This window comes from Vulpes lagopus, chromosome 8 (assembly GCF_018345385.1).
Source record: "Vulpes lagopus strain Blue_001 chromosome 8, ASM1834538v1, whole genome shotgun sequence".
In the NCBI taxonomy this organism is placed as follows: Eukaryota; Metazoa; Chordata; class Mammalia; order Carnivora; family Canidae; genus Vulpes; species Vulpes lagopus.
The window spans coordinates 128795604-128807293 of record NC_054831.1 but is presented as its reverse complement, the minus strand read 5'-3'; the positions used below and the strand labels follow the sequence as shown (position 1 = coordinate 128807293).

At 57.4% G+C, this 11690-nt stretch overlaps 1 protein-coding gene across 1 annotated transcript in view; it reads right to left on the bottom strand.

Moving 5' to 3' along the window:
- The window catches only part of IFFO2 (intermediate filament family orphan 2), a 48860-nt gene that overhangs the window by 6625 nt on the left and 30545 nt on the right, over positions 1-11690 (bottom strand). The window contains 6 exon segments of the mRNA XM_041767398.1: positions 272-364; positions 476-596; positions 4452-4591; positions 5845-5985; positions 7182-7277; positions 8517-8577. Coding sequence (XP_041623332.1) covers positions 272-364; positions 476-596; positions 4452-4591; positions 5845-5985; positions 7182-7277; positions 8517-8577 — 652 coding nt within the window.

Genomic DNA, 11690 nt, shown 5'->3' with positions numbered 1-11690 from the left:
TCATTATTTGGGATCACCGTCTCCACTGAATAACTTAGAAGGAAAAAAAAAAAAACCTCTCTGGGACAGACAGGGATCACTACCCCCATGATATGTATTTTCAACCTGAGAAAAATCGAGGCTGTAGGAGGGGTATGACCCCCCCCCAACACCAGCCAGTGAACCGCAAGCCTCCAACTCATGACCTTGTGGATGCCCCCCCTCCCCCTGCCAGCCCCCGGCCCCCTCAACTGCCATCGAGACCCCACTTCACGGGAGCCTGTGTCCTCACCTCGATCTGGCCAATGGTTTCCTGGTACTCCTTGTCTCTCGTCTTGAAGAAGGATTCTGTTTCATGGATCAAGTTGCCCAAATTTTCCTCTTGCTGGGGACACAGAGCAAAGGGGACGAATGAGCCAGGTGGTGCGGGCTGCCGGGAGTGAGCGGGGACAGGGGAGAGCTGGCTGGCCTCTGGGCAGCCAGGTGGGGAGCTCACCTCGCCCTGCAGGTCGATGGTTGGGTTGCAGTTGGTGAAGTCCTCCCAGAGCAGCAGTGTGTCTTCATTCTCTTCCCACGTCAGGCTGTCACAGTCATCATCAAAATCAAAGGTCTCCCGCCTGTGGGATGACAGTGGAGGGCAGGGCTGACCGGGAGCCGGGCTCCAGAGGCCGGGATCAGGGAAAGAAAGGGGCACCGCCCCGACGGGCACGCTCCTGCAAGGCGGCCGGCCACAGGGGACACGCACCTTCTCCGGGGGTGTTCGACTCTTTTAAAATGCAGAAAGTAGTGACCTATTCCTTGTGCCATTTAAAATATATATTTTTAAAGATGCCAGGCTTTCATCAGTGGAGACTAACGATATTCTCATGTCCAACCTTTTTCTTTTTCTTTTTTTTTTAAAGATTTTACTTATTTACTCATGAGAGACAGAAAGAGAGAAGCAGAGACACAGGCAGAGGGAGAAGCAGGCTCCATGCAGGGAGCCCGATGCGGGACTGGGTCCCAGGACCCCGGGATCACACCCTGGGCTGAGGGGAGATGCTCATCCACTGAGCCACCCAGGTGTCCCTCAAGTCCAACCTGGTAGCTGTCTGCTTTCACGTGACAGCTCATTTCTGGAGCTCCTACTTTGCAAGAGGCGATTTATATAATCTCCACAAACGTGGAAAGGTTGATATCATTCCCATTTTACAGGGGAGGAAGCTGCAGCTCAGAAAGAATGACCCACTCGTCCAAAGTCACACTGCTAGCCGGTAACAGAACCTGGGGCAGAAAACCAGGTGTCTCCTGCAGCACTCTCCTCCCCAGGAAAACACACCAAACACCCATTATGTGCTGCGCATGCGGGACTGGCTGCTAAGCATGTACTAAACTGCATCTCATTCCCTCCTCCCAATATCCCTATGAGATGAGGGTGTTGATTATTCCCACTTTACAGGCAAGGAACTGAAGGTCGAAGGGATTAGGGGGACTTCTAGACCAATACGTGCTGGAAATTGGGCTTGAATTCAAAGCCTGAGTGATGTCAGGGCTTCCCTGGTCTCTGAAACTATATAAACAAAACAGGCCCTATACGGCCTGCCTGGGACTGAGGGGTTTCTGGGGCTGCCCTGGTTCCCCCAGCTGAAGGGGAACTCGATGAGATGGGAAGGCTGACATCTGAGGGGTTAAATCATTTGATCTATTGAATCAGCCACAGAGGAGACTGTGGGTCCCAGGGCTCTCCGTCAACTCCCCCCTGGTCATCCAGGGCAGTGCTCCCGACCTTCCCACGATGGGTCAGGCTGGGGGCCACGGGTCAGGGCCCAAGAAGAATTTCTGGTTAAAAGCTTCCTGGAGCTGACCTGGAGCCAGGTCCCCCACTGAAAGCGGCTTCTTGGCACAGCCTCTGGGCGGCTCCGTGAGCCCTGGGGCCAGCGCGGGACCAGTGCTGCAGAACAAGGCGCTGCTGGCCCAGCCTGGCTCCAGATTAGCCCCTGGGGTCCACCGTCGCTGCAAGACATACCCAACCGCTGACTTCACTTCCTTTCTAGCGTCTGGGATCTGAAGGAAAACCCCAGCTGTGGAACAGGGAGCCAGAAAGGACAGGGAGACGGGCAAGAGGAAGGGGTCGGAAGATCAGGAGGGCGGGCTCAGGAGCTGGCCAGCGCGCAGGCAGAGTAGCAAATTCCTCCCCTTCTCCTTGGTCTGAAGCCCAAGCAACAGATTTTGATCACAACAAAACAGCCCTGACACGGGGCACATGATTCAAAGACTTCAGTGGAACTCCCCGGGGGCAGCCTCTGGCTTGGGTCTCGGCCGGTGCAGAGCCAGCGGAGAGGACGGTGGGAGGGGGCCAGGGCCCTGCCCGGGGGGGTCAGCATGGCCTTGGCTGGAGCTGGGGCAATCAGAGGAGATATTATATATATATATATATATATATATTTTTTTTTTTTAAACCAAGATAACTTTAAAATCTGACAGATCTGATTGGATACTGAACCTAGTTCCAACCTGTCAACACCAGGCACCCGTTTTTGTATTGGGCCCCACAATACAACAGTAGTGCTGCAGGTGGAGTCCCCAGACCTGGCTCTTGGGACTGTTCCTTTCAGCTCGCCCCATTCCCAGGCAGCCTAACTAGCCCTTGGCGACTCTCTAAAAACGGGACAATTTCTTCAGAGAAGCCCTTTAATTCGCCCAAATGAGCCCAGCCTGGGTCTGTGGGGTGGACAACCCCGCCTTGGGCTCAGGCATGCCCGGCACTCTGGATCCAGCCAAGGGCTCTCTTCCAAAGCCCCTCTCATCGCCCAAAGAGGAGAGTATGACTTTTACAGGGGATATCAAAAGATGGAATCAGGAGTCTCTTTGTCACGCGCCAACAGCAAGCCCCCAAAACACAGGGCCACCTCAGTTCTGTTTCCAGGGAACGGCAAGCACAAGGAAGAGTCACACAAACCCATCCCTGCCCGGGTCTGACTCCTGTGGCCCTAAGAGTCTCCCGGCTCAGCAGCGAAGGGACCAGGGCAGGGATGGTTTGCAGAGAGAGCAGAGGGGGACTATCTTCTGAGCACAAAGACAGCTAGTGGGGCACAAAGCACTCAGCCGCGAGTCAGGGGCTCTGCTCCAACTCCTAGCACATCCCTCTTAATCTCAGTTTCCCCATCTGAATGTGAAGGGGCTGGGCCGAGTGGTCTTTGGTCTCTGTAATGCTAAGCCAGCCTCAGAGCTCTGCAGGAAGCATCAGGGGAGACCTGTGTCCTGTACTAAACCCAGTACAATGTCAGAGGCACCTGCTGAAAGACGAGCCCCCGATCCCCACCCTGGAGGGGTTCTGTGGGGCTTTGTGATGGCTCCTTAGAGCCAACCAAGAGCTCAATCGTAGCCCTGTTGTCAGAAACTCAGAGTCTCGGGGAAAGCTGAGTTCTCAGGGCTCAGGTGCCCCAACTGCAAGGGGCTCCGGCGAGAGAACAGGCAAGAACAAGCCAGGGGGGCAGTTGGAAACAAATATGGGTCCCAGAGACCCTGTCCCAGCCCAACTCTTTGTCTCCAGGCCCTCAGCTCCACCCTCCTGTCCCCTCCCCTACCCACCTTTAGGGCACTAGGTGGATTAGAGTCAAAGATGGATCCACGTTGAGATTGTGGCACCAGAGAGGCCAAGGCTACAGGGCCCCCCTGCCCCGGGCAACTACCCCCAGTGAGGTTGTAATAAACCGGCTCTCAGCAAGGGAAGGGCAGGGAGGGGAGCCCTAGGGGCACGTACTTGCCCACTTCCCACTATGGCAAATTTTAAGCTACTTCTGTGCCATCACTGAACCTGGAGTGGGCGGACATGCATGAGCTGGTACGGGGCGGCTCCAGCCCCCCACTGACCACAGCCAGCCCCCCTCTCTGCCACTAGCCCACAGCGTCTCAGTGACAGGACACAGGCGACACACAGGCCTGGCTCTGAACCTCAGCTCTGCTTGTATCAGGGGAGCCGTCCTGGCCAAGAGGCTTCCCTTCCGGGAGTCTCAGCATCCTCACATACAAAAGGGGTGTAAAATGAATAAATAAATAAAATCTTTAAAAAAAAAAAGGGGGGGGGCGGGAGGTGAGGCTCCAACGTCCTCAGTTGACCATCACATCTGTAAAGCACCCTGCAGACGGAAGATGCTCAGTGGATGTCGGGGGCCCTCCCCCAGCCAGCTTGGTGGGCCCTGGTGTGTGGACCAGCTCAGCGATCCCACCCCAAGGACAACTGGGGGGAGTGTAAGGCTTGATCCGACAGGACCACCACTACCCTTTAGCCTCTTCTGAAAATGTAAAACTCCCCAAATTATAAACATTGAGAATAAACGCACATTCTTTCAGAACACCACGCTGGCCAGAGAAAGCACATGTGCAGGCGACTTTCAGCTCAGGCCACTGGTTTGCCACCCGAGCCCCAGCAATCTGGGGAAAAGGAGTGGAGCCCCGGGAAGCAGGGGGGCCGGGGCAGCAGAGGTACTCACAGCTGGTTAAACATGCGCTTCATCTCGTCTGTGATGTTCATGGAGCCGACCTCGTCGTCCGAGAACCGGTTCACTTCCCCGTCCTGCTCGGAGATGTCATCGTCCGAAGCCACCTTACGCTCTTTCTTTTTGGGGACCACCTGACCCGGAAAGGAAGAGATGGAGGTGAGTGAGTGGGAGGCCCTGCTGGGAGGGAGGGTGGGCTGGGAAAGGAGACGGCATCCCACGGGATGGATGGAGCGTGGCTGGGGCAGCCACTGCCGGGAAAGATGCAGAGCTCCTCTAAGAAGCAGGCGGCGTTAGCAGGAAGCGTGAGGCGGGACACATGCAGGACAGAGGATAGACAGCCTGGACCCTTCCCTCCCCCGGTGGTTGGGCCTGCTCAGCTCGGCCCTTCACCAGAGCAGCAGCCCCATGATCTGGGGAGAGGAGTGGGCCAGAGCCAGGCACAGAGTCGCCTGGGATGTCTTAGAGCCAGCCAGAGAGATGGAGAAGCCCTCACCGAGGCCCAGAGGGCTCCATGCTTCAGAGCCCTCTTGCTCACATGCAAAGGCGATGGGCAGGCAGCCCGAGGTTCACCAAGCTTCCTCCACTCCAAGCAGACAAGACGCGAGCAAACCAAACAAGGCCTGGAATGGTCGACCCTGCTTCCCAGCAGAGGGGCAGCAAGACCGCACAGAGGTGGAGAGCCCGTGATCTCTCCCGCCACGCCCAAGGTCACACAAAGCGACAACACACTAGACTGCCCTGGGCTCAAGCAAAAGCCAAACCACAACCCGATATTCCAGAAGCAGCCTTTAGAGAATGACACGGGCCCTTCGGGCCGCTGGACTAGCCCCCAGCCCTCCCTGGAGGACAACCCACCGGTGCCAACTGCCCCATGGCCTTCTCCCGGGACACACACTTGCTCACTGAGAGCCGGGGGTGGGTACTGGGACACTCTTCAGTGGGAAGGAAAAACAGAGGCCAACAGATCCTCTGAGGAATTCCGGGGCTCCCACCGCCGGGCCACGGCTCCCAACCTTGGCGATGGCACCCGGCGGGGCCTATGGATCGGCCCCTGAGGGTCAGGACACCTGAGTTCCAGTCCCAGCTCTATCTGCCCCCCAGCCCATCATGTCACGCCCCCACCCCCAGGCGGGTGTCCTCCTCGGCCACAGGATGAAGCACTCAGCCTGGATGACGCAGCCTGACGAGCCTACGAGTCGGCGAGTCCCTGATTCTAGGTTGTCCTGGGGAAGCCGGAGTTGGGGCGAAGGCTAGCTCTGGGGGAAGGGGAGTGGGCGGGACGTGAGGGGAAGAGCGCCTGGCCATGCAGGGGGAGGCCGGGCACTCTGGGAGGGGGCGGTGGCAGGGGGGAGTGGCGGCTGGTGAGCAGGGTGACCCTATTCACCTGGAAGATCTTGGACACGTCTTCCGAGTTCCGTTGCTGTGCGACATCGCACAGCTTGGCCGTGATATCGATCCGGCGACAGATGTCCATGTCCACCTTCATGGCCTTTTCTTGGATCTTTGTGTCCAGGTCTGTCATGGGCTGCAGGGAGGACAGCAGGGGGGTTACGTGAGCAAGGGTGGGAGCCAGCCTGGGGGGCGGGGCGGGGAGTCGCTCCGAGGCTCCTGCTGGGCAGCGGGGTGCACAGCCCGGAGTCCGAGGGGGGCCTGGAGCTTCTGGGGGGCGGGGCGGGCGGGGCCAGCGCTGCTCAGGTTGGGGGGGTGGAGAGGTGGTGGGAGCTACAGGCCTTGGCGCTGAGTGGACCATGTGAGACCCTGTTTGCCAGCCTCCCTAAGGGCTGGAAGGCATCCTCACGACAGACACAGTGCGGTGGTCATTTTGTCAGAGCAAAGGAAAAAGAAAGAATTCCCACTGTTGAAAGACTTCCTTCCCTTCTCTCCCACCCCGCGTGCCCCACGTGTCCCCCACACAGAGGGCCTGCCACGGGGGTGCCCTCACCCCAGGATTCCACCCGTGGCTGACAGCAGGGGCATCGCCGAAGATGAGGGGGGTCCCCGAGGACCCCAATGAGGGCAAGTCAGGTGGAACTCCACCTGGGGCCCCCGGAGGCTTCCAGCCACACCCGGCTCCTCGGCCCTCAGGACCAGAAGCCACACCAGGCCGTCACCCACCCTTTCTGGCGGCCTCCCCCCTACATGCTACCCGCTGCTCGAAGGTGGCAGGAAACGCGGGTCCCCAGCAGGAAGGAGGCTCAGGTGGCCGACAGCTCCCTGTACCCACAGTCACTCAGAGAGAGGGGTTCCGGTCTTCGAAAGGATGCATACGCGGGCCATCCCCAACTTTACAAAGCAACCCTGCTGCAGGCCGCTGGCCCGGGGAGCCTCTCGGGCGGACACAGCCCAGACCTAGGGGCCTCCTTCCACCTGCCGCCAGGGCCCTCCAGCGCCCCCAGACAGCGAGCCCCACGGCCAGCACCCGCCCTCGAGAGTGGCGAGCTGGGACGAGTCGGAGCGAACACAAACAGACCGTCGGGGAGCCCCGGGGAGGGCGGGATGGGTTAAGCAGCAGATTAATGCAGCTCTACTCAGACCAAGGGAAGCGGAAGGGGGTGGGGGGTGGGGGCTGGTCTCCGATGCATCCGTCATCCTTATGGCAAACGCAGCCAGCCAGGAGTCTAACTAGAAGCCGAGCTCTGGAGCCTCGGAGTGAAAGAAGCATTTTGCATGATGGGTGTGAAGGGTGTCATGACGCCTGGGGTGGCGGCCGGTGGCACTTACGTCACTCATGAGCCCCTTAAACACCACCAGCTCGGCCTTGAGCCGCTCGATCTTCTCGTTCATCTCCTCCTGGATGGCTTCAGCCTCCTGCGCCGCCTAGGGAGGACAGAGACGGGGGAGGGCTTAGGGGACCAGGCTCCCTGAGGGGGAGGAGGGGCTGGACACCTGATGTCCAACCAGGCCAGACCCCTGCGTGCCGGGGAACGGGTGCAGAGGACCTCACCCCGGCCCGGCTTCCCGCTGAGCCCAGTACGCTGCAGGGCACCACTCAGCTTAAAACGCGGCTCAAAGGAATATTTATTCTATGGAAAAATGCCCAGCAGATGTGAAGAAACAAAGAGCAGGTTAATATAACAAGTGATTCCAGCAGGTTAAAATATGAGGTTGGTCCATGTGAAAAAAATCGCCAATAGATGACCATCTCCCATCTCAAAAACGGCAACGCTACGTGTGTCAACCCAACCAGACACACTCATGTACAGTGGGTGTGTCTTTGCACAGAAAAGACCAATAGGTCACCCGGCAATTTGTCGACATGCAGGGGTAGATGGAAGTGAGAGTTTTAGTTTCTTCTCTGTACTTTTCTGAATTTTCCAAATATTTGACCTGTGAATGTGTCATGTTTGTAAATTTAAAAAAACTTCTGTTATAAAACAAAGAGGGGGGACAGACATTCATCCTTTTCCTTCTACATATTGACATTATTTTATTCTATCTCTTAGTAGATCAGTGCCTTAAATATTGGAAAGCAATTTTTTAAATGTTTGGAAGAACTTTCCCTTGCCTTCTCGTGGGGTCGCTATTCAGAGGCCGAGAAGGTAAAGCTTGCTGCCCAGGGTACCCAGGAGGTGTGTGGGAAGCGGAGCCCAGACACAGCTCCTGAGCCAGGACCCCAAGAGGATGTTCTCACCCACCCAGGTGAGAGGCCCCCCCACCCTCTCCAAGGTGTTCCACCCCAAGTCGGGTCCTGCAAGCTGGGGGTAGGGCAGCTCAGAGACCATCCAGTCCTGAACTTGGTGGGGAATAATAGAGGGTGGGAAAGAGTCAGGGGACCATCACCCAGCACGCAGGGGTCAGCACTGGAACTCAGACCCAGGCTTCCCAACTCCCGTCCCCGAGCATTTTTGCAACGCTGTGCCAGCCCCTTCCTAGGTCCGAAGCAGGGGACAAGGAAGAGGCCTCGTGGCTCCATGGAGGAGGGACTGAAGCAGCAGGAGGCTGCACAGTGCAGGGGCTGACCTGGGAGTGGCCTCTGACTTTGCCCTGTGGAGACTGTGCCCCTTACCCATGTGGTTCCCACAAGCCCCTCTTGGTGGGGACCTCTGAGGTGCTCACCTCCTGCAGCGTGTCCACCATGGTCTGCAGGTTCATGCGCTTGGCAAGCTCCTCCTCCCACCTGCAAGAACCAAGAAAGACAGGTGGTGAGAGGGTGGCCTCCCCGTACCCCTCAGACACAATGCCAGCGCCCACCCTGGGCCTGTCCCCAGGCTAGGCAAGCCAGGTGCAGCAGTGAATCGATCCCTGCCTGCCCTCCAGGAGCTCCCGGTCTAGGGGAGGGGGACAGCCAGGCTGACACATAACCATATAATCAGGTGGTAGAGCCAAGTGCCGGGTTCCAGGCATGAGCACTGCACCACGGGGAGATGCAGCAGGGGGGACCGCCACCGCCCCTTCACACCAACTGTAAAGTGCCGTGCAAATGCGGCTCTTGCAGCATCCCACGGTACGGAGCCTGGCACTCAGAGGCCAGGCCACAGCTGGCACCGCGCTCGGGCTCTTTGCACCACACGGAAGAAACTTTTATTGTGCTGATCATCGTGATCGCTGGAGTCTTTTTGTCCTACAGCAACCCTCATCAGCGAAGAAATCTCCCACACAGCTATTATCCCTGTCTCACAGATAAGCAAACTGAGGCTGAGAGAGGTTAAATGTCTTACCCAGAGTCACACAGCTAGCTTAGTGGGTGGGGCTGGAATCCAAACCCCGGGCTGTTTTATTACATTAAAACAAAAACAATAAATATAGCTCTCACTTAGTCAGCGCTTATTATGTGCCAGGCCCTGTTCCAGGGCTTTCTGTGTATTGTCTTCATTGGAGCACACATTGGTTAAAGCTGGACAGGAAAGGATGAAGGGCAGGAGGCACACAGCAGCTCACGGTGTACCCCCAGTGTTAACTGGAGGTAGAATGGGATGTTAATAATCATAATCACCAGGGCTGTCTGGGTGGCTCAGTCAGTGAAGCGTCCGACTCTTGATTTTGGCTCAGGTCATAATCTCGGGATCGTGAGATCGAGCCCCACGTAGAGCTCCGCACTCAGCAGGGAGCTTGCTTGAGATTCTCTCTCTCCCTCTGCCCCTTCCCTCCATCCCCACCTCCCTCTCTCTCTCTCTTTCATTTTTTTTTAATTTTATTTATTTATTTGAGAGAGAGAGTGTGTGTACCCAAGCAGGGGCAGAGTGGAGAGAGAAGCAGGCTCCCAGCTGAGTAGAGAGAGCCTGATGCAGAGCTTGATCCCAGGACCCCGGGAGATGATCTGAGCTGAAGGCAGACACTTAAGGCTTAACTGACTGAACCACCTGGGCGCCCTTCTCTCTCTCTCTCTCTCTCTCTCTCTCTCTCTCTCTTTCTTTTTTTTTTTTTATTTTTTTTTTTATTTTTTTTTTTTTTTAATTTATTTATGATAGGCACACAGTGAGAGAGAGAGAGGCAGAGACACAGGCAGAGGGAGAAGCAGGCTCCATGCACCGGGAGCCCGATGTGGGATTCGATCCCGGGTCTCCAGGATCGCGCCCTGGGCCAAAGGCAGGGGCCAAACCGCTGCGCCACCCAGGGATCCCTCTCTCTCTCTTTCAAATAAATGTCTTTAAAAAAAAATAATCATAATCACTGTAACAATACCAGGCACCGTTCTGCATGACATAATTCAATCCTCCTAACCCTCCAGCACAGCTATGCTGTTAGCCCATGTCACAGATGCAGAAAGCAAGGCATGAAGTCAGGGGCCCAAGGTCAGGGTTGGGACAGGTGCAGCCAGGACTCAAACCCAGGCTGGAGGCTCCAGACTGAGCACTTGCAACCCTGCCAGGCTCCCCGCAGACCCAGGATCCATCAGAGCCCTCCCCGGGCTCCCCACCCAGCTCCCCTCCCTCCCCAGAGGAAGCCTGGGGCAGGTTCCCTCCCCGCATCCTGAGACAGAGATGAGCTTCTCTCTCTCCTCACCCTAGGGCCGCCTCCCTACATGGCCTCAGAGCAGGCAAGCCTGGAAGCCTTTTAGGATGCTGTCGGGGCCAGCTAAAAATAGGCCAGAAGGGAGGAATGGATGAAGGGTGCGTTACGTCACTGGCTTTTGGAAACAAGAGAAAACGGATACTGTTTGCACACACAGAGGAAAAATCCTCCTCTGCCCCACACACACCCCTACTCCCTCGTTTCCTCTGGTCTATACCAACTCCCCTGGCTTTGGCAGCCAGGCCTAGATCTGCCGTGGGCTCCAGGGTCTGGTAGCGGGCAGGCAGGGAGTTGGGGCTCCTGCCAGGAACGAAGGACACAGAGGAAGCTAAGGATGGTCAGTGAGAGGACCCAAGGGTCGAACCCCGACCCGACTATCTCACTGAGCACCCCCACTCTACAGATAAGGAAACTGAGATCCAGAGCATACAGGGAATTTACCTGAGGTCACCTGGGATGTCAGGGGCAAGGCCAGGAGTCCAGCCCCAGGCCCACCGTGAGAAGTAGGACTCCAGGTGGGGAGAAGCTCCCAGGCTGCCCGAAACCTGCCCGCAGCATGGGGCTTGGAGGGGGGGTTCCCTCAAGGGAGGCCAGGGCCCAGAACCCAGGTCTGCCCTGAATCGTCTCTCCTGGCCCTGCTGCTCTGAGCGGGGCAGGGGACTCCGTTCCAGGCCGCCGAGCAGAGCAGGTGCAGGAAAGGGCTGTAGGATGCCTTCTGCAGCAGCAGCAGGAGCACCAGAGAAGGGAGCGGCGAGGGGCGAAGGTGTGGGCACCCAGGGGCCCCGCACCCACATGCACCCACTTCCCAGATGGGCTCCTGGAGATGAGCCCTGGCCCCTCTCACTTTCCTTGCGAGCAACCTTTTGATGTGGGGTCAGCAGACCCGTTGTACAGAAGGGGAAACCGAGGCCCAGAGAAGGAAAGAGACATGCCCCGAGTGAACCCCGAGCATGAACACGAGCCACGTCTTTGGGTCTCCAGACCACAGCAGGAGCCACAACCACTGACGGGCCAGCACGATCTGCGTCCCACACCCCGAGCTCAGCGCCTCGCACACAGCTCACGGGCTTTCATGTGAATTATCCTTAACCTGCTTGGGGAGAGGATTTTTCCCTAAATCCATCCTGCGGATGCAGGAGCTGGAATTCAGAGAGGTGAGGTAATGTGTCTAAGGTCACACAGCTAGTGGGCAGGGACAGGACTCAAGCGCCACCTCTGCTCTAAAGCAGCAAGTCTCCAGCTGTGATGTTGCAAGGCAATGCCTTGGGGGTCTTGCCT